General features: G+C 44.0%; 1 protein-coding gene across 1 annotated transcript in view; it reads right to left on the bottom strand.

Moving 5' to 3' along the window:
* Positions 1-20,043, bottom strand: part of vwde (von Willebrand factor D and EGF domains) — a 306,182-nt gene that overhangs the window by 30,355 nt on the left and 255,784 nt on the right. The window contains exons 28-29 of the mRNA XM_068052969.1: positions 8,443-8,538; positions 555-650 (exon numbers count right to left, since the gene is read on the bottom strand). Coding sequence (XP_067909070.1) covers positions 555-650; positions 8,443-8,538 — 192 coding nt within the window. The remainder of the gene's footprint in view (positions 1-554; positions 651-8,442; positions 8,539-20,043) is intronic.

Raw genomic sequence — 20,043 nt, 5'->3', positions numbered from 1 at the left:
AAGTCAGGGTGACAAATTTAGCATCTGTTTAAAAATGCCAATCAACATTTTCCTCAACAGTTTTTCTCAAAATACAAAGAAGCATTTGAATAAAGGTACTTCTTGTAGACTTCCCTCCCCTTTAAAAGAAACAGTTGGATCTTAAAGGTAAAACTTGAAATTTGAAGAATTGAAAGAAAATTTAAAAAATAATGAACCTGCATGTCATTCTACACTATAGGCCGATTATGCTGCAGAAACGCCATCCATTACTGATCCATCTGGTTTATGATGAAGTTGTAAACTAGTTTTGAAGCCACATTTTGTCTTGGAGACCCCTATTAGAACCAATTAACTGGCAACGGTATAGCCCTGCTATGTGCAGTTCTATTTTTTTTAAATCCAGGGTTGTGTAAATAAAATAAAGCTATATCCGTGACTAAAACATTTAATCGACTGCTGTATGTCACAAGTTAAAAAGGTGTATTCATTGAAACATCAAGATTTTGTACCATGCAACAAAGAGGAGGAGGAAAATATGAAACATTAATGGAATAAATAACCCTGTTCCCTACCTGTGTTACATGTGGGACCATACCAGCCAGATCTGCACTGGCAGACATCAGGAGAGACACATTTACCTCCATTTTCACAGTGTCTATTGCAAACCACTACAGGTATAAACATAATAGGTAAATAAGAAAAAGAAAACGAAAGATACCACTTAAAAATGACTCCTGCAATGAGGAAGTGCACATTTTTTTACTATCATTTATATTGTGCATCAGATCAGGTTTCAATAACTAAAACTATTCTTAACATTTTTTATTTGCGATACTAAAATATTTATTTATGGATTAAAAAACTTTTTTTCAAAAAGTCCTTTTTATCAGACAGCATTGCAGTGGAAAAGTGCATGGGAGTCAAGGGACAGACAGGAAAGTGGAGTTGAGACCACAACCAGATCAGCCATGATCTTATTGAATGGCGCAGCAGGCTTGAAGTACCGAATGGCCTACTCCTCCTCCTAGCCCTAATTTTTTTTCTTTATTCTTTCATGGGATGTGGATGCTGCTAGCAAGGCCAGCATTTGTTGCCCATCCCTAATTGCCCTTGACAACCAAGTGGCATGCTCGGCCACTTCAGCGGCCAATTAAGGGTCAACCACATTTGCTGTGGGTCTGGAGTCACATGTAGGCCAGACCAGGTAAGGACAGCAGATTTCCCTCCTTAAAGGACATTAGTGAACCAGATGGGTTTTTACAACAATCAACAATGGTTTCATGGTTACCATTAGACTAGCTTTTTAAAAAATTCTAGATTTATTAATTCAATTAAAATTTTTACCATCTGCCATGGTGGGATTCAAACCCACGTCCCCACAGCATTAGCTTAGGCATCTCAATTACTAGTCCAGTGACATTACCAGTATGCCACCACCTCCCCATGTGCCTAGAAATGATGTACATATTGAGCCTAAATTTATTTTTCCGGAGCAGTGATATAAAATGAAACAATTAGTTTTGAGATGCTGCCAGACCATTGAGTATTTCCAGCATTTTCTCATAAGATCATAAGAAACAGGAGCAGGAGTAGGCCATTTGTCCACTTGAGTCTGCTCTGCCATTCAATAAGATGATCTGCTTGTGGCCTTAACTCCACTTTCCTACCTACCTTCATAACCCTTGGCTCTCTTACAGATCAAAAATCTGTCTAATTCAGCCTTGAATATATTCAATGATCCAGCCTCTACTGCTCTCTGGGGAATAGAATTCCACAGATTAATGACCCTCTGAAAGAAGAAATTCCTCCTCATCTCCGTCTTAAAAGGGAGGTCCATTATTTTGAAACTGTGCCCTCTAGTTCTAGATTCCCCCATGAGGGGAAACATCCTCTCAGCATCTACACTGTTGAGCCCCCTCAGAACCTTATCTGTTTCAATATGATCACATCCCATTCTTCTAAACTCCAATGAGTACAGGCCCAACCTGCTCAACCTTTCTTCATAAGAAAACAATTTCACCCCAGGAATCAACCTAATCAACTATCTCTGAACTGCTTCCAATGCAAGTATATCCCTCCTTAAGTAAGAGACCAAAACTGTATGCAATACTCTAGGTGCGGTCTCACCAATGCCCTGTACAGTTGTGGCAAGATTACCCTACTTTTATACTGCATGCCCCTTGCAACAAATGCCAATGTTCCATTTGCCTTCTTAATTACTTGCTGTACTTGCATGCTAACTTTTTGTGATTCCTGCAGGAAGATATCCAGATTCCTCATTACCACAGAATTCTGTAGTCTCTCTCCATATAAATAATATTCTGTTGTTCTATTCTTCCTGCCAAAGCGGACAACCTCACATTTTTCCACATTATACTCCATCTGCCAATTTTTTGCCCATTCATTTAACCTATCTATATTAAAAGCCTGCTACCTGACCTGAACCCAACGGGACCTGACATGTGTCGGGTTCAGGTCGGGTTGCACTCCCGGGTCCGGCATTCTGGCTCGGGTCGGGCCGGGTTGGACATGCTCTATCACAGGTAAGTGGCTCTGCTGTTAATTTAATTTTTGAACTAGAAAGGTGGTTTTGTTACAGTTATTTTAAGCTTGTGCAGATCAGCAAGAAAGCGAAAAATGAAGGTAAGTTAACTGATGGTCGGGTCGGGTTGGGTCGGGTCGGGTTGGGTTGGGCGCGGGAAAAAAACGGAAGGGCTCGGGCCAGGTCGGGCTCGGGTCGGATGTGGTTCTGCTGGGCTCAGGTCGGGTTTTTTATGCAGACCCGAGCAGACCTTTAACCTATATCTCTTTGCAGACACTTTGAGGGGAATTTTATGCTGGAGGCGGGGGTTTTGATGTCGGGGGAAACTGTTGCCGAGATCCCCGCGTTGCCTCTTTTCCAGAAGGCCCACCGAATTTAGTGCCAATCAGGCACTTGTGTGGCTAGCGGCTGGCCTTCCATAGGATGTACATATTGTCAGAAGTCCCATCCTTGGAGAGCCGCTGGCCATTCAGAGGCTGGCTGCTGCAGCGCCACAGCAGAGGAGAGGGTTCAGCAGCAAGGGCTAAGTGCCTTTGAATGAGGGACCCCCAACCCCCTGGAGCCGTGAAGCAGCCCGCACGGTTTATCATGTCGTGCTTCCCGTGCAGTGACAGGGCCGCCCACTGCATGAGTAATTGTGGCTGCAGTGGGAAGAGGCCCTTAACTGGGGGTTAATTAATGAGTTAAGGGCCTCAATTGGCAGCGGGGCGTGAAGGCCGTTCACAGGCCTTCCTACCTCGGACTAAATTTTGGTGGAGGCGGGAACCCCCACCCTGCCACCATCCCACCTGATTTTATGCTCTCCACGTCTCCAAACCCATCATGGGGGAGAGCATAAAATTCCCCCTTTGTGTCCTCTTCACAACTTGCTTTCCTACCTATCTTTGTACCGTACGCAAATTTGGCGACAATACACTCGATCCCTACATCCAAGTTATTAACATAGATCGTAGATAGTTGAAGCCCCAGTACTGATCCCTGTGGCATTCCACTAGTTACAGTTTGCCAACCTGAAAATGCCCCATTTATCCCAACTCTCTGTTTCCTATTAGTTAGCCAATCCTCTATCCATATTACCCCCAAACACCATAAGCTCTTATCTTACCTTTTATGTGGCACCTTATCGAATGCCTTTTGGAAAGCTAAATACACTACATCTACTGGTTCCCCTTTATCCACCCTGCTTGTTACATCCTCAAAGAACTCTAGCAAATTTGTCAAACAGGAATTCCCTTTCATAAAACCTTGTTTACTCTACCTGATAGCACTATTATTTTCTAAATGACCTGCTACTACTTCCTTAATAATATATTCAAACATTTTCCCAATGACAGATGTTAGGCTAACTGGCCTGCAGTTTCCTGCTTTCTGTCTCCTTCCTTTCTCGAATAGAGATGTTTCCAATCCACTGGGACCTATCCAGAATCTAGGGAATTTTGGAAGATTACAACAAATGCATCCATTATCTTTTCAGTTTAAGACCCTAGGATGTAGTCCATCAGGTTCAGTGGATTTGTCAGCCTTTAGTGCCATTAGTTTTCCTAGTATTTTTTCTCTAGTCATAGTGATTGTTTAAGTTCCTCCCTCCCTTTTGCCTCTTGATTTTCTACTAGTCTTGAAATACTTGTTGTGTCCTGCACTGTGAAGACAGATACAAAATATTTGCTCAAAGCCTCTGCCATTTCCTTGTTTCCCATTATTAATTCCCCATTTGCATCCTGTAAGGGAGCAATGCTTGCTTTAGCTACTCTTTTCCTTTTTATATATTTGTAGAAGCTTTTACTGACTTTTCAAAAAATATTTCTTGCTACTCTACTCTAATTTCTCCTTTTTTTAGTCATCCTCTGCTGGTTTCTAAAATGTTCCCAATCTTCTAGTCTACCACTAATCTTTGCAGAATTGTATGCCTTTTCTTTAAATTTGATAACTTCCTTAGTTAACACAGATGGAGCATCCTCCTCATAGAGTTGTTCTTTCTCACTGGAATATATCTTTGTTGAGAGTTATGAAATAGCTCCTTAATAAACTGCCACTGATTCTCGACCATTTTGCCTTTTAATTTATTTTCCCAGTCCACTTTAGCCAACTCTATCTTCATACCCTTGCCTTTATTTAAGTTTAAGACACTAGTTTCAGACCCAGATTTTTCACCCTCAAACTGAATATGAAACTCTACCATGTTATGATCTTCTACCGGCATGCAAATAGTAAGCGACGAGTAAAAGGAGGAGTGGGGCCTATTAGGGACAGAGAGGGTAATATCTGCTTAGAGGTGCAGGGCAAGGCTAATTAACTTAATGAGTACTTTGTATTAGTGTTCACTAAGGAAATGGAGGCTGATAAAATATCAGTAGAAGCAGAGAGAGTAGAGGGTAAAAATTGAGTGGGGGGGAAGTACTAGAAGGCTGTCTATCCTTAGGGTAGATAAGTCATCTAGTCCAGATAGCTTGCATCCCAGATGGGGATGGAGATAGTCGAAGGGTTTGCCATAATCTTCCAATTTTCCCTGGATATGGGGGATTTGCCAGAGGATTGGAGAGTGGCAAATGTGACACCCTTATTCAAGAAAGGGTGTAAGGACAGTCCTAGTAACTATAGGCCCGTCAATTTAACATCACTGGTGGGTAAGGTTTTAGAAACAATAACCTGGGAAGAAATCAACAGGCACTTGGAGATGTCTGAGCTAATTAAGGATAGCCAGCAGATTTGTGAAAGCGTGCTTGATTCATCGAATTGAATTTTTTGATGAAGTAACAGAGAAAGGTTGATGAAGGGAATGCGGTGGATGTTGTCTATATTGATTTTAAAAAAGCATTTGATAATGGACCACATAAAAGGCTGGTTAACAAAACTGAGGCTCATGAAATAGGACAGTCAGTGACCAACTGGTCATAGTAAATGGTTGCTTTTCAGACTGGAGGTTAGTAGACAGTTATGTTCCTCAAGGTTTAGTTCTGGGCCCACTGCTTTTTTGATATATATAAATGACTTGGATCTTGGAATACAGAGTAGAATATCAAAATTAGCTCTTGGAGAGTCAGCATGGATTCAATGGGCCAAATGGCCTCCTTCTGTACCATAAATGTCTCTCTGATTCTTGCCTAGAAATCCTTTACTATAAAGTCATTTATTAATCCTGTCTCAGACGCATTACCAAGTCAAAAATAGTCCGGTTGGTTCCAGAACATATCGTTCTAAGAAACTGTCCTTAATGCACAATACAAACTCTTCCTCTTGGCTACCTTTGCCAATTTGATTAGTCCAACCTATATGAAGATCAAAAGCACCCATGATTATTTATTTATTTTTTACTTAGAGATACAGCATTGAAACAGGCCCTTCGGCCCACCGGGTCTGTGCCGACCAAGAACCACCCATTTATACTAACCCTACAGTAATTCCATATTCCCTACCACCTACCTACACTAGGGGCAATTTACAACGGCCAATTTACCTATCACCTGCAAGTCTTTGGCTGTGGGAGGAAACCGGAGCACCCGGCGAAAACCCACGCGCTCACAGTGAGAACTTGCAAACTCCGCACAGGCAGTACCCAGAATCGAACCCGGGTCCCTGGAGCTGTGAGGCCACTGTGTCACCCTATTGTAGTACCTTCTGTTTTTATTTCAGATTTCCAGCATCTGCAGTATTTTGCTTTTCTGTCACTTGTTTTTGTGCTGTTGACGAAAAAGGATAGTAAATATATGGTAATGTCAATAATTTTGATTTCTGTGCTTGAGTCCCGCTGATGCTGGGTTAGTGGTGGAGAGCGTGGTAGGTGGAAAAATGACGGGGGTAAAGGATTGCTCCTGCAGGATATATTTTCTTACAAGCTTTAAATTACTAGCTACAGCTCCAGTAAAAAAGTATTCAAATCTATGCCTGTTTCAACCCTCAAAAGTACCCCAACTGATTCCTGTTCCTAGGACAGGGCTTGCATCAATCACAGCAATTAGCTGTTTCAAGATTAGTGAATATGTCATACACTGATTTGGCCTTTATTTTCCTTCACTGATTGTGAGAGATGTGCTTTGCCTCTAATGGAGAACACAGAGGGGTAGAGTTTCCACTTTGGGCATGATTGACAAGTCTGTTGTAAATTGTGCTGGTTAAGTGAAGTTATGATTCAGGTTTCCATTCAAGCGCATTTGTATAATCTTAAGCATAAAATCTTCCATGAACTAGCACAACTAGGCAGCTTTTTAGAATGTAATATTTTCCACTTTGTATTCCGTGATATATTTAATAATAACTTGGTGCAGTTTTATTAATACAGATGAAATTGGGCTTAATCTCAAAAAGTAAGCATTTTTGCTAAGAGTGTCTAGTCCTGTGAGCAACCTGATTTTAAATAACTTAAAATGACTTAAAATCTATACAGAACTATTTAGTAGTTGCATTGGTGTACACTCGTTTCTTTGTAAATTAACTTTATTTAAATATTTAAAAGCTTTTAGAAGTTGCCCATTAGTTGCTCTTGTGCCTAAAAAAAGCTTAACTATAAGAGCATCCTTGAAGGCCCAAAAATGGGCAAAATAAGTGTAAACTTGCCATGCTGATTAATATGATCTGGGGGTGTAGCCAATTTTGTGGTCAGGACAAACTTTCAGTGCAATATTTTTGAAACCGGCGCAAAGATCGCTGAAACCTGATTTACTCTGGATGTAAATTGTGCTTGAAATTCCTTGATCCTTTGCACGGGTTTGATTTCGGTGAAATGGGCCCTAGAGGAACCTCTACCCCAAAGTGTAGAGAAGCATGGACAAAGCACTTTGATTGACTATTCCACGCCCTCAAGTCCACCTCCGCTGAGCTCTTAAATGTCTGTTCTGAATTATCTATCACCCTTAATCACCTCCCTAGGCAGTCCTATTCAAACATTCATCACTCTCTATATGAAATATCTATATCTGATCTATTTATTCACCTTCATCTTTAGATTCTTTCATAGAATCATAGAAAGTTTAAAGCACAGAAAGAGGCCACTTGGCCCATCTATTGTTCCTGGGGCTATGGCAAACAGTTTCTCATGGTTTAAGCTGCCAATAATCTTAAGTATTTTAGATATGTGATTAAGATTCTTTTTAAATCTTCTTTTCTCTAGTATAAACAAGCTCAGCTTCTGTAGTTCCTCCATGTAATACAGGTGTCTGCAGTCAGGTATCAGATAGGCAGCCCTTTGCTGCACGTTTTCCAGCATTATGGTATCCTTCCTGTAATATGTTGGCTAGAAATGAACAGCATACTCCGAATAGGAATCGACCAATGTCATGTATAAGCTCTGTATCACTGTGCTAGATTTCATTTGCTCTATTTACTACTGCCACACAATTTGCAAGTAGTTTCAATGATCTGTTCACCAATAGACCCAGATTCTTTCTCCATGCTGTATCCTGTAGACTAACAATATTTAGTTTACAAAGTTTATTTTCTTCCCTGATCTCATTACTTAGCATTTGTTGCCTTTGAATTTCATTTGCCATTTCTTAGTTCAACTTCCCAGTCTATCTGGATCTCTCTACACTCGATCAGACTGCTATTGTTTGCCACCCTCTACCTTATTAGTGTCATCAGTAAAGTTTTACACTTACAAGGTATTGACAAACAATGTGAATAGCAAAGATTCGAGCACAGATTGTTGGACATTCAACTAGTGACCTTCATCATTTCAATCCAAGTCAATAACGACCATCTTGTCTTCTTTCATGTAACCGGTTGCCAATCAACTTCAATAACTGCTTACCTATTCTATTCCATTCCACCTTATGAACCAACACTTATGTGCTACTGTGTCAAAAACCTTGCTGAAGTATAGATAAACCATGTTCTTGTGTTCTCTTTATTCACAAGAAATGTTATAAAAATATACAGCAAAAAATAAAAATTAGAATATATTGGAATTATAGTAAAATTCTTACTTGTTTCACATCGTGGTCCAACAAAACCATAGGGACAGGTGCAGAGATTCCGAGCCAAACACGTTCCTCCATGTTGACATGCTGGTTCACAATAAGCTGCAATCAAAGAGCATCACTCAATATTGGAGCTTCACTCTGCATTTGCGCTAAGCAGCAAAGAGCACTTGATCTTTTCCATCTTTCCTCAATGAAAGCAAAGTCCCAATGCAGTGAAAACTTGTGATGGGTAAGAGTTGCGTCCAAACAACTGTTCTTTGCATTCAAGTTCCTAGGCATGGAATAGAAGGGATTATTCCAGCCATAATAGATCCTGGACTAAATTGTAAGATGGATTCGTGACCAAAATGGAAGACCCTCTTCCCATCAATGACTGCCACATAGCTCCCTGGATGCAAACACCTGACCAGTATCTTGAACAAAAGCCAATATTCAGTTGTGCACTTAGCAAAGGCATTTTGGCAGATTATTTGTTCATGGAAGGGAGCACAACCCAAACCTGATTCTGCTCTTACCAGATATCTAACATATATTTTCAAACAGTATGCACTGGATAACAACCATGAAGTTCTGGCTGATTTTACCTTCCTTAGTGGACTAATGCAAAGCCACTGATAGTACCTCAACTATTGCCCAGCTGAGATCTGTCAAACCTTGGATGTTGTAGTCTATGTGGTTTACTGATATGCTGGCAATGCTTTTATCCATAAGACCATCCGAGGAGCTCACTTTGTTTTGCTTTCTTATAATTGGATTGACGTATTTTACTCATGTATATTTTAATTAACACAGATCATCTACAGTAATAGAGTCGTACAGCATAGAAACAGGTCCTTCGGCCCACCGTGTCCATGCCGACCATAATGCCTATCTATACTAATCCCACCTGTCTGCATTAATTCCATATCCCTCTATGCCTTGCTCATTCAAGTACCTGTCCAGATGCCTCTTAAATGTTGCTACTGTTCCTGTCTCCACCACCTCCTCTGGCAGCTCATTCCAGATACCCACTATTCCTTGTGTGAAAAATTTACCCCTTTGATCCCCTTTAAACCTCCTCCCTCTCAGTTTAAGTCAATGCCCTCTAGTTTTAGTCATCCCTACCATGGGAAACAGACTCTGGCTATCTACCCTATCTATGCCTCTCATAATTTTATATACCTCTATCATGTCCCCTCTCAGCCTCCTTCACTCCAGGGAAAACAAACCCAGCCTAGCCAATCTCTCTTTATAACTCAAGCCCTCCAAACCAGGCAATATCCTTGTGAATCTTTTCTGCACCCTCTCTAGCTTAATCACATCTTTCCTGTAGTGTGGCGACCAGAACTGCATGCAGTACTCCAAATACGGCCTAACCAACGTTATGTACAACTGTAACATGACGTCCCAACTCTTGTACTCAGTGCCTCGGCCGATGAAGGCAAGCAAGCCATACGCCTTCTTCACCACCCTGTCTACCTGTTTGCCACTTTCAGGGAACTATGTACTTGCACCCCAAGGTCTCTCTGCTCAACAACACTTCCCAGGGCTCTGCCACTCACAGCATATGTCCTGCCCTGGTTTAACTTCCCAAAATGCATCACTTCGCTCTTGTTTGCATTAAATTCCATTTGCCAATCCCTTGCTCACTTTCCCAGTTGATCTATATCCTGTTGTGACCTTAGACAACCTTCTTCACTGTCCACTATACCACCGATTTTGGTGTCATCTGCAAACGTACTAATCATGCCCCCTACATTCACATCCAAGTCATTAATATACATGACAAACAACAGAGGGCCCAGCACCGATCCCTATGGCACACCACTGGTCACCGGCCTCCAATTTGAAAAACAACCCTCCAATACCACCCTCTGCCTCCTATCACCAAGCCAATTTTGTATCCAATTGGCTAGCTCACCCTGGATCCCATGTGTTCAAACCTTCTGGACCAGCCTACCATGCGGGACCTTGTCAAAGGCCTTGCTAAAGTCCATGTAGACAACGTCCACCGCCCTGCCCTCGTCAATCCTCTTGGTCACCCCCTCAAAAAACTCAATCAAATTCGTGAGACATAATTTCCCATGCACAAACCCATGCTGACTCTCCCTAATCAGACCTTGCCTTTCCAAATGCATATAAATCCTGTCTCTCAGAATCCCTTCCAATAATTTTCCCACCACTGATGTAAGGCTCACCGGCCTGTAGTTTCCTGGCTTATCCCTGCTGCCCTTAAATAAAGGCACAACATTAGCTATCCTCCAGTCTTCCAGTACATCACCCGTGGCTAACAATGATACAAAAATCTCTGCCAGGGCCCCAGCAATCTCCTCCCTTGCTTCCCATAGCATCGTAGGAAACACCTGGTCAGGCCCTGGGGATTTATCCACCTTAATGCGCTTCAAAACCTCCAACACCTCCTCCTTTGTAATGTTGATATGCTCCAGGATATCGCTGTTCCCTCCCTTGAACTCACTAGCTTCCATGACCTTCTCCACGGTAAATACAGACGAGAAGTACTCATTTAAGACCTCGCCCATTTCCTGTGGCTCCACACATAGATTACCATACTGATCCTTAAGGGGATCTACTCTCTCCCTAGCTTTTACTCTTAATATACTTATAGAATCTTTTAGGATTCTCCTTTATCTTATCTGCCAGGGAAATATCATGGCCCCTTTTCGCCCTCCTAATTTCCTTCTTAAGTGTACTCCTAAATCCCTTATACTCCTCGAGGGACTCGCTTGATCCCAGCTGCCTACACCTTCTTTGTCCTGACCAGACCCTCAATATCACTCGTCAACCAAGGTTCCCTAAACTTGCCAGCCTTGCCCTTCAATCTAACAGGAACATGCCGGCCCTGAACTCTTCCTATCTCACTTTTAAAAGCCCCCCACTTGCCAGACGGCCCTTTACCTGTAAAGAGCCTCTCCCATTCAACTTTTGAGAGTTCCTGTCTGATGCCAATGAAATTAGCCTTCCCCAATTTAGGACTTCAACCTGAGGACCAGTCCTATCCTTTTCCATAACTATCTTGAAGCTAATAGAGTTATGGTCACTGGTCCCAAAGTGCTCCCCCACTGACACATCAACCACCTGCCCAGCCTCATTTCCTAAGAGGAGGTCGAGTGCAGCCCCTTCTCTAGTCGGGCCAACCACATGTTGCTTCAGAAAACTATCCTGGACACACTTAATAAATTCTTCCCCATCTGATCCCTTAGCACTAAGGCAGTCCCAGTCAATCTTAGGGAAGTTAAAATCACCTACTATTACAATCCTATAATTCCTACACCTATCTGTGAATTCTCTACATATATGCTCCTCCAGTTCCCTCTGACTATTGGGGGCCCTGTAGTATAATCCCATCAAAGTGATCACCCCTTTCTTATTTCTAAGTTCTACCCATATGGCCTCGCTGGACGTTTCCCCTGGGATATCCTCTCTAAGTACTGCCGTGATGTCCTCCCTAATCAATAGTGCAACTCTCCCTCCTCTCTTACCTCCACCTCTTGTCACACCGGAAGCATCGGTACTCTGGAACATTGAGCTGCCAGTCCTGCCCATCTCTCAACCACATTTCCGTAATAGCTATAATATCACAAAGCCATGTCAACATGCTCTCAGTTCATCTCCCTGACCTGTAAGGCTTCTTGCATTAAAGTAAATGCAGTTTAGCCTACCAGACCTTCCACTCTCCGTGTCCTGCCCCTGCCTGGCCTGCCTACTGAACTTGCTTGCTTTAACCTCTACATTTGCCTCAACTATCTCATCAGAGAGACTACTACTTTGGGTCCCACCCCACCTGTCAGACTAGTTTAAACCCTCCCGTGTAGTACTAGCAAATCTCCCCACAAGGATATTGGTTCCCTTCCAGTTCAGATGCAACCCGTCCATCTTGTACAGGCCACCTCTGCACCAGAAGAGATCCCAATGATCCAAGTAGCTGAAGCCCTCCCGCCTACGCCAGCTCTTCAGCCACACATTCATTTGCCTTAACCTCCTATTCCTACCCTCACTAGCACGTGGCACAGGGAGTAATCCTGAGATTACAACCTTAGAGGTCCTGCTTTTTAACCTTCTGCCTAACTCCCTATATTCACTTTGCAGGACCTCATCTCTCTTCTTGCCTATGTCGTTAGTACCAATATGGACCACGACCTCTGGCTGCTCACCCTCCCCTTTCAGAATGTCCTGCAGCTGCTCCGAGACATCCTTGAGCCTAGCACCAGGGAGGCAGCAGACCATCCCGGAGCCTCGTTTGCGGCCACAGAAACGCCTATCTGCACCCCTTAGATAGAATCCCCTATCGCTATAGCTCTTCCACCCCTTTTCCTCCCCTGCTATGCAGCAGAGCCCTCTGTGGTGCCATGAACTTGGCTGCTGCTGCTTTCCCCTGGGAGGTCATCACCCCCCCAACAGTATCCAAAGCGATATATCTGTTTGAGAGGGGGATGGCCACAGGGGACTCCTGCACTACCTGCCTGCGCCTACTACTCGTCTGGTGGTCACCCATCCCTTTTCTGCCTGTGCAGGCATTACCTGCGGTGTGACCACCTCACTAAACGTGCTATCCAGGACGTCCTCAGCATCGCGGATGCTCCACAGTGAATCCACCCGCAGCTCCAGCTCTATAATGCGGGTAGCCAGCAGCTGCAGATGGATACACTTCCTGCACACATGGTCACCAGGGACACTGGAAGCATCCCTGATTTCCCACATAGCACAGGAGGAGCATATCACGGGGCTGAGCTCTGCTGTCATGACTTACCCTTAGATTAATTAGTTACTCCCTTAATTAAAAAAGACAAATTACACTAGGGACCTTGTTCTACCCACTACAATCTAAAGTCCTTCATAAACTACACTGAATTAAAAAAAACACTTTAATAGTACTCACCTTATCACCAGAGGTTTTGTTTTCAACAAAAAAAACTTTCCCCTTATTTTAAGATATTTAAATACACTAACAGCAGTGACTCACCAACCAATCACCTTGCAGCTCTCCTCTGATGTCACTATTCATACCTCATACTAGGTTCATACTTTAATACATTGGCTATTGATTATTCGTTACATAGAATTGTTCATCATCTTGATTAAAAGTGCTCTCCTTGTATAATTATTACACACTTGATTATAACTCAAGCTGCCTTTCCTGATATTTTCTACACATGCTCAAAACAAAAGTCAACTTCCATAGGCGACCCTATATGTCCTGTGATTAGAAACCTTCCCTTATATGGATTTTAGAGGCAAACAGTAATCCTCTCTGACCACCTATAAGGATACTGGAAATTATAAGGATTATACCAGGGTTGTCCAGCCTTTTCGCGTGGGGGGCCAGATTACAATTTTTGTCTTACATGGGGGGCCGGTGAAACAATTTTGGAAAGATAAAGGCATTAAAAATGTATCTTACTATTAATCAAAACAAGAACAAATGTGCATTTCTGTGAAGAAGTTTTAAATGAGAAGATTAATTTATTGACTTACTATCTCATCACTATGTTGGACACTGATTTATTGAGATACCTGGCATTTATTTGCTTGCACAAGTAGTCAGTGCTTGCCCGCACATTTGTTGTAGTGATACGGAGAATGCTAGACAGATGTCCATCTGTCAGGACTGATCCTGTTCACTCTCTCTCTTTGACTCTATCCCAGTGCTCCGCCCTCTCTGTGTTGTTCCCCCTCCCCTCTGTGTTGTTCCTCCCCCCATGTCTTCCTCGCTCTGTGTCCCCCCCATTTCTCTCTCTCGGCCCCCCACTTTCTCTCTCTCTGTCCCCCCTCTTTTTATATTTGTCCCCCCGCTCTCTGTTTCCCCTTCTCTCTTACTCCTCCCTCTCTTTCTATCCCTGTTCCCCCCCCTCTCTCCTGCCCCCCTCTCTCTTTCCTCCTCTCTCCCTCTGCCCCTCTCTCTTTCTCTCTGTCACTCTCTCTTTCTGTCCCCCCCTCTCTCTGCCCCCCTCTCTGTTCCCCCCCCTCTCTCTCCTTCCTCTATCTCTTTCTCTCTCTCCTCTCTCCCCTCCCTCGCTCCCCCTCTCCCTCTCTCTTCCCACTCTCTCATTCCTCTCTCTCTCTCTCTGCCTCCCTCTCTCTCTCTCTCTGACAGTTGCAGAAAGCGGGAGCACACAGCACAGTAGATTTGTGATTGGTCAGTTTCTTTTTAAAGTCACTGTCAGTTTCACAGCTGTTACGAGTGCTCCCATTTTTTTGTTAAATTTATGTTTTAAAACTGAAAAGATTCCATAGATGCTGGAACTTCTGTGTTTTTTTTCAAAGACGTCATCAGAAGGTCTTTTGGACTGAGCTTGTAAACAACTGTTACTGGAAGAATCATGGAGTGCTAAAAACAAGCCCTTACTGGAAGGCACCAGCCTTCAGATAATTACCCAGCAAGGGTTTTTTGACTTGGAGAAAGATGCTTACAAAGAAGTGACAGGTGGCGCAGTGGCTAGCACCACAGCCTCACAGCTCCAGTGGCCTCCATTCGATTCTGCATACTGCCTGTGTGGAGTTTGTAAGTTCTCCCTATGAGCGTGTGGGTTTTCTCTGGGGGTTCTGGTTTCTTCCTGCATGCCAAAGACTTGTGGGTTGATAAGTAAATTGGCCATTATTTAAAAAATTGTCCCTAGTGTAGGTAGGAGAATTGTGGGGATGTGCGAGGGTAAATGGGATTAATGTAGGATTGGTATAAAATGGGTGATTGATGATCAGCGCAGACTCATTGGGCTGAAGGGCCTGTTTCAGTGCTGTATCTCTCTATGACTAAGATTTATAGGGGTCAGATGGCTTGACTCCTGAGATGTTTTTGGTTTCATTATGGACAGGCAGTTGGGATATGGACAATAGTTTGAAGACAGTTGGAGAAAACTTGCCAAGAGGACAAGCTTTTCCAGCTCTTTGAAAAGCCTGCCAGTTTTCCATCTCTTTGAGAAGCAAGTGTAAGAAACTGCCTGAAACCCCAGTTGCTGCATTTTTCCTGGAAAGCATGTCCAAACTGATCTTCAATGTCACCTGACAAGAACTGTTCCAGGAAGATCCCAGTGACAGCGATCTACGCATATTTGAGACGCCAAACCAAAACAAAGGACATCTGACATCTTTCCATATCATCTCTTTTTTTCTTCAAGAGTTAGCAAGTATTTGGACAAAGTATTCTTTTTGTCTGTTTTTTTTCGAATAGAGCTCTAAAGAGTTTTTTTTTCAGTTAACCAGTCTATGCGAGCATGTGAGTGTGAAGGGCCTAAGATATAAAGGGAATTTTTATATTTCAATCTGTGTGTTTATGCTTTACTTCATTACTGATTATGTCTTGTTTTATAATAAACTGATAATTTTGTTGTTTATTCTGGGATAAAAATAGAGTCTATGATTGACCCATTCGGGAACTGGGAAAAAAATTAAATATATATTGTGACCTGTGGAGAAGTGGAACGAGAAAAACAGTGCACGCTTCCCGCTGACATCGGGAACAGCAGTTTCCCAACTTCGGACAGATTTGGGGTTTTCTGGCAGCCTTTTAAAAGAAGTCAGAAAAATCCAATTCTATCCGAAGTTGGAAAACTGCTGTTACCCTTCTCATGCAGCATCTGTCAGCTGTGAAACTGACTTGCAATTTTTTTTTAAAGCTTGTCTGAAAGAAGACAATGGGAAATTTCTCATCTCTGAAATACATCTGCGGGCCAGATGGAAATTTTTGGCGGGCCGGCCCACGGGCCGTATGTTGGACAACCCTGGGTTATACTGTAACTCCTCAACTCTCTAAAACTGGCAGAAAACAACATGTTAATCCATAGGATAAAAGCTATTAATTTGGGTTTATTCATACATAATATTAAACAGAAGCAAGAATAGTTCAGCGATGTCAATGTAATAAAAGAATGCTTGATATTTCGTCAATTTTCCAAAACTATTTCAAAACAAAAGGAGCCTTGATGCCATAGTAAATTTCAGTTTGGAGCATTCTTGGCTCTTTTATCATCGTCATTTACATACTGCTCTTGGCGATATCATCCTCAGTCATGCAGTCAGCTTCCACATGTATGCTGATGACACCACTCTCCACCACCTCCCTTGAATGCTCCACTGCCTCTGTACTATCAGATTGCCTGTCTGATATCCAGTCTTAGCTGAGCTGCAATTTCCTCCAGCTAAACTTTGGAAAGACTGAAGTTATTGGGCAAAATTTAATGCCCCCCCAGGAGACGGTCCGGGAGGCGGGGTGCCCATAGAATAGTGCCAGCTTGACCACCCAGCGACCAATTGAAGCCATTAAATGGCCAATCACTAGCCATTTAAGGGCTTCTTCCCACCACTGCTGGAATTACACCAACAGCGTGGAGTGTCCGCCATGTGGGGAGGTTGCCCAATAAAACAAGGCGGCCTCCCGGGGGGGGTGACGGGGCCTCCTCCGTGGGCAATCTGCGGTCCATGGAGGGCTCGCAATGGGTTGCCCCTCCACTAACTCCACCCTGCCCTCAATGCACACCCTCCACCTCGCCACCCCCCCACCAGCCCCCCACCCCCGGGCCTGCTGGACTGATCCCGGCAACCCATCACACTCGCCTTAGGACTGAGGGTCCAGCAATGGGCCTGGTCCCAGGCCTGGTGTAATACTGGCAGTGCTCACCACTCCCGATGGTGCTGCCTACAGCTACTGAACTACCTCTGATTGGCCGGCACCTCTTGGAGGTGGGATGCCTGTCTTTGAAGGGACACAGACCCCGGCACCAGATAGTTAGGTGCCTAAATGCTGTTGAATTGCACCGGTGGGGGGGCTCCGAAAGGCCGAGCTGGGGCTCTTTGTGCCTTTTCAGCCCAGCATCGGGAACTCCACTGGTTCCACTAAATTCAGCCCCTGCTACAAACTATGTATTCTCTCTAACGATTCCATCCTCTTCCAGCTACTGATCTCAGCTGTGAATGTTATACATGTTAGCTGATAATAACATAATGGCAGATTACTATACTGGGACTTAATTATATTATCATTTATTTTGTTGCATATAGGTTCAATTGGTCCTAGTTTCCTAATTATCTAATGGCATTTCCAAGTTCAAATTGATAACAGTAATCAACAAAGAAGGGATTTCATCATTGAAGCAAATATAGGACTTAGTTTTTCATGTTTTTCAGGGGAGGCGGTGGCGTAGTGTATTGTCACTGGACTAGTAACCCAGAGACCCACAATATTGCACTGGGGAAATGGGTTCAAATCCCACCACAGCAGAAGGTGGAATTTGAATTCAATTAATAAATCTGGAATTAAAAAGCTAGTCTAATGATGGCTTGTTGTTAAAAACCCATCTGGTTCATTAATGTCTGCTGGTCTGGCCTACATCTGACTCCAGACCCACAGCAATGTGGTTGACTCTTACATGACCTCTGAAATGGCCGAGCAAGCCACTCAGTTGTATCTAACTGCTACAAAGTCAATAAAAAGGAATGAAACCGGACAGACCACCCGGCATTGATCGAGGCACTGGGAATGACAACGGCAAACCCAGCCCTGTCGACCCTGCAAAGTCCTCCTTACTAACATATGGGGGCTTGTGCCAAACTTGGGAGAGCTGTCCGACAGACTAGTCAAGCAACAGCCTGACATAGTCATACTCATGGAATCATACCTGACAGACAATGTCCCAGACACTGCCATTACCATCCCCGTGTATGTCCTGTCCCACTGGCAGGACAGACCCAGCAGAGGTATACAGTAGGAAGGGAGTTGCCCTGGAAGTCCTCAACATCGACTCTGGACCCCATGAAGTCTCATGGCATTAGGTAAAACATGGACAAGGAAACCTCCTGCTGATTACCACCTACCGCCCTCCCTCAGCTGATGAGTCAGTACTCCTCCATGTTGAACTGCACTTTGAGGAAGCACTGAGGGTGGCAGGGGCACAGAATGTACTCTGGGTGGGGGATTTCAATGTCCATCACCAAGAGTGGCTCGGTAGCACCACAGCTGGCTGAGTCCTAAAGGACATATTTGCTTGACTGGGTATGTGGCAGATGGTGAAGGAACCAACAAGAGGGGAAAACATACTTGATCTCATCCTCACCAATCTGCCTGCCACAGATGGATATGTCCATGACAGTATTGGTGGGAGTGACCACCGCACAGTCGTTGTGGAGACTAAGACCCGCCTTCAGATTGAGGAAACCCTCATTCGTGTTGTGTGACACTACCACCGTGCTAAATGGGATAGATTTCGAACAGATCTAGCAATGCAAAACTGGGCATCCATGCAGCGCTGTGGGCCATCAGCAGCAGCATAATTGTACTCAACCACAATCTGTAACCTCATGGCCTAGCATAACCCCCACTCTACCATTACCATCAAGCCAGGAGACCAACCCTGGTTCAATAAAGAGTGCAGGAGGGCATGCCAGGAGCAGCACCAGGCATATCTCAAAATGTGGTGTCAACCTGGTGAAGCTACAACACAGGACTATCTGCGTGCCAAACTGCGTAAGCAGCATGCGACAGACAGAGCTAAGCGATCCCATAACCGACAGATCAGACCTAAGCTCTGCAGTCCTGCCACATCCAGCCGTGAATGGTGGCAGACAATTAAACGAACTGGAGGAGGTGGCTCCACAAATATCCCCATCCTCAATGATGGGGGAGCCCAGCACATCAGTGCGAAAGATAAGGCTGAAGCATTTGCAACAATCTTCAGCCATAAGTTTCGAGTTGATGATCCATCTCGGCCTCCTCCTGAAGTCCCCAGCATCACAGATGCCAGTCTTCAGCCAATTCGATTCACTCCGCATGATATCACGAAACAACTGAAGGCACTGGATACTGCAAAGGCTATGGGCCCTGACAATATTCCGGCGATACTACTGAAGACCTGTGCTCCAGAACGTGCTGCGCCCCTAGTCAAGCTGTTCCAGTATAGCTACAACACTGGCATCTACCCGGCAATGTGGAAAATTGCCCAGGTATGTCCTGCACACAAAAAGGAGGACAAGTGCAACCCAGCCAATTACTACCCCATCAGCCTACTCTCAATCATCAGAAAAGTGATGCAAGGTGTCATCAATAGTTCCATCAGGCGGCACTTGCTTAGCAAAAACCTGCTCAGTTTGGGTTCCGCCAGGGCCACTCAGCTCCTGACCTCATTACAGCCTTGGTTCAAACATGGACAAAAGAGCTAAACTCAAGAGGTGAGGTGAGAGTGACTGCCCTTGACATCAACGTTTGACTCAGTATGGCATCAAGGAGCCCTAGCAAAACTGAGGTCAATGGGAATCAGGGGGAAAACCCTCCACTGGCTAGAGTCATACCGAGCGCGAAGGAAGATGGTTGTGGTTGTTGGAGGTCAATCATCTGAGCTCCAGGACATCACTGCAGGAGTTCCTCAGGGTAGTGTCCTAGGCCCAACCATCTTCAGCTGCTTCATCAATGACCTTCCTTCAATCATAAGGTCAGAAGTGGGGATGTTCGCTGATGATTGCACAATGTTCAGCATCATTCGCGACTCCTCAAATACTGAAGCAGTCCATGTAGAAATGCAGCAAGACTTGGACAATATCCAGGCTTGGGCTGATAAGTGGCAAGTAACATTCGCGCCACACAAGTGCCAGGCAATGACCAACTCCAACAAGAGAGAATCT

This window comes from Heterodontus francisci, chromosome 2 (genome assembly GCF_036365525.1).
Source record: "Heterodontus francisci isolate sHetFra1 chromosome 2, sHetFra1.hap1, whole genome shotgun sequence".
Taxonomy (NCBI): Eukaryota; Metazoa; Chordata; class Chondrichthyes; order Heterodontiformes; family Heterodontidae; genus Heterodontus; species Heterodontus francisci.
This window is presented reverse-complemented; position numbering and strand designations above follow the sequence as displayed.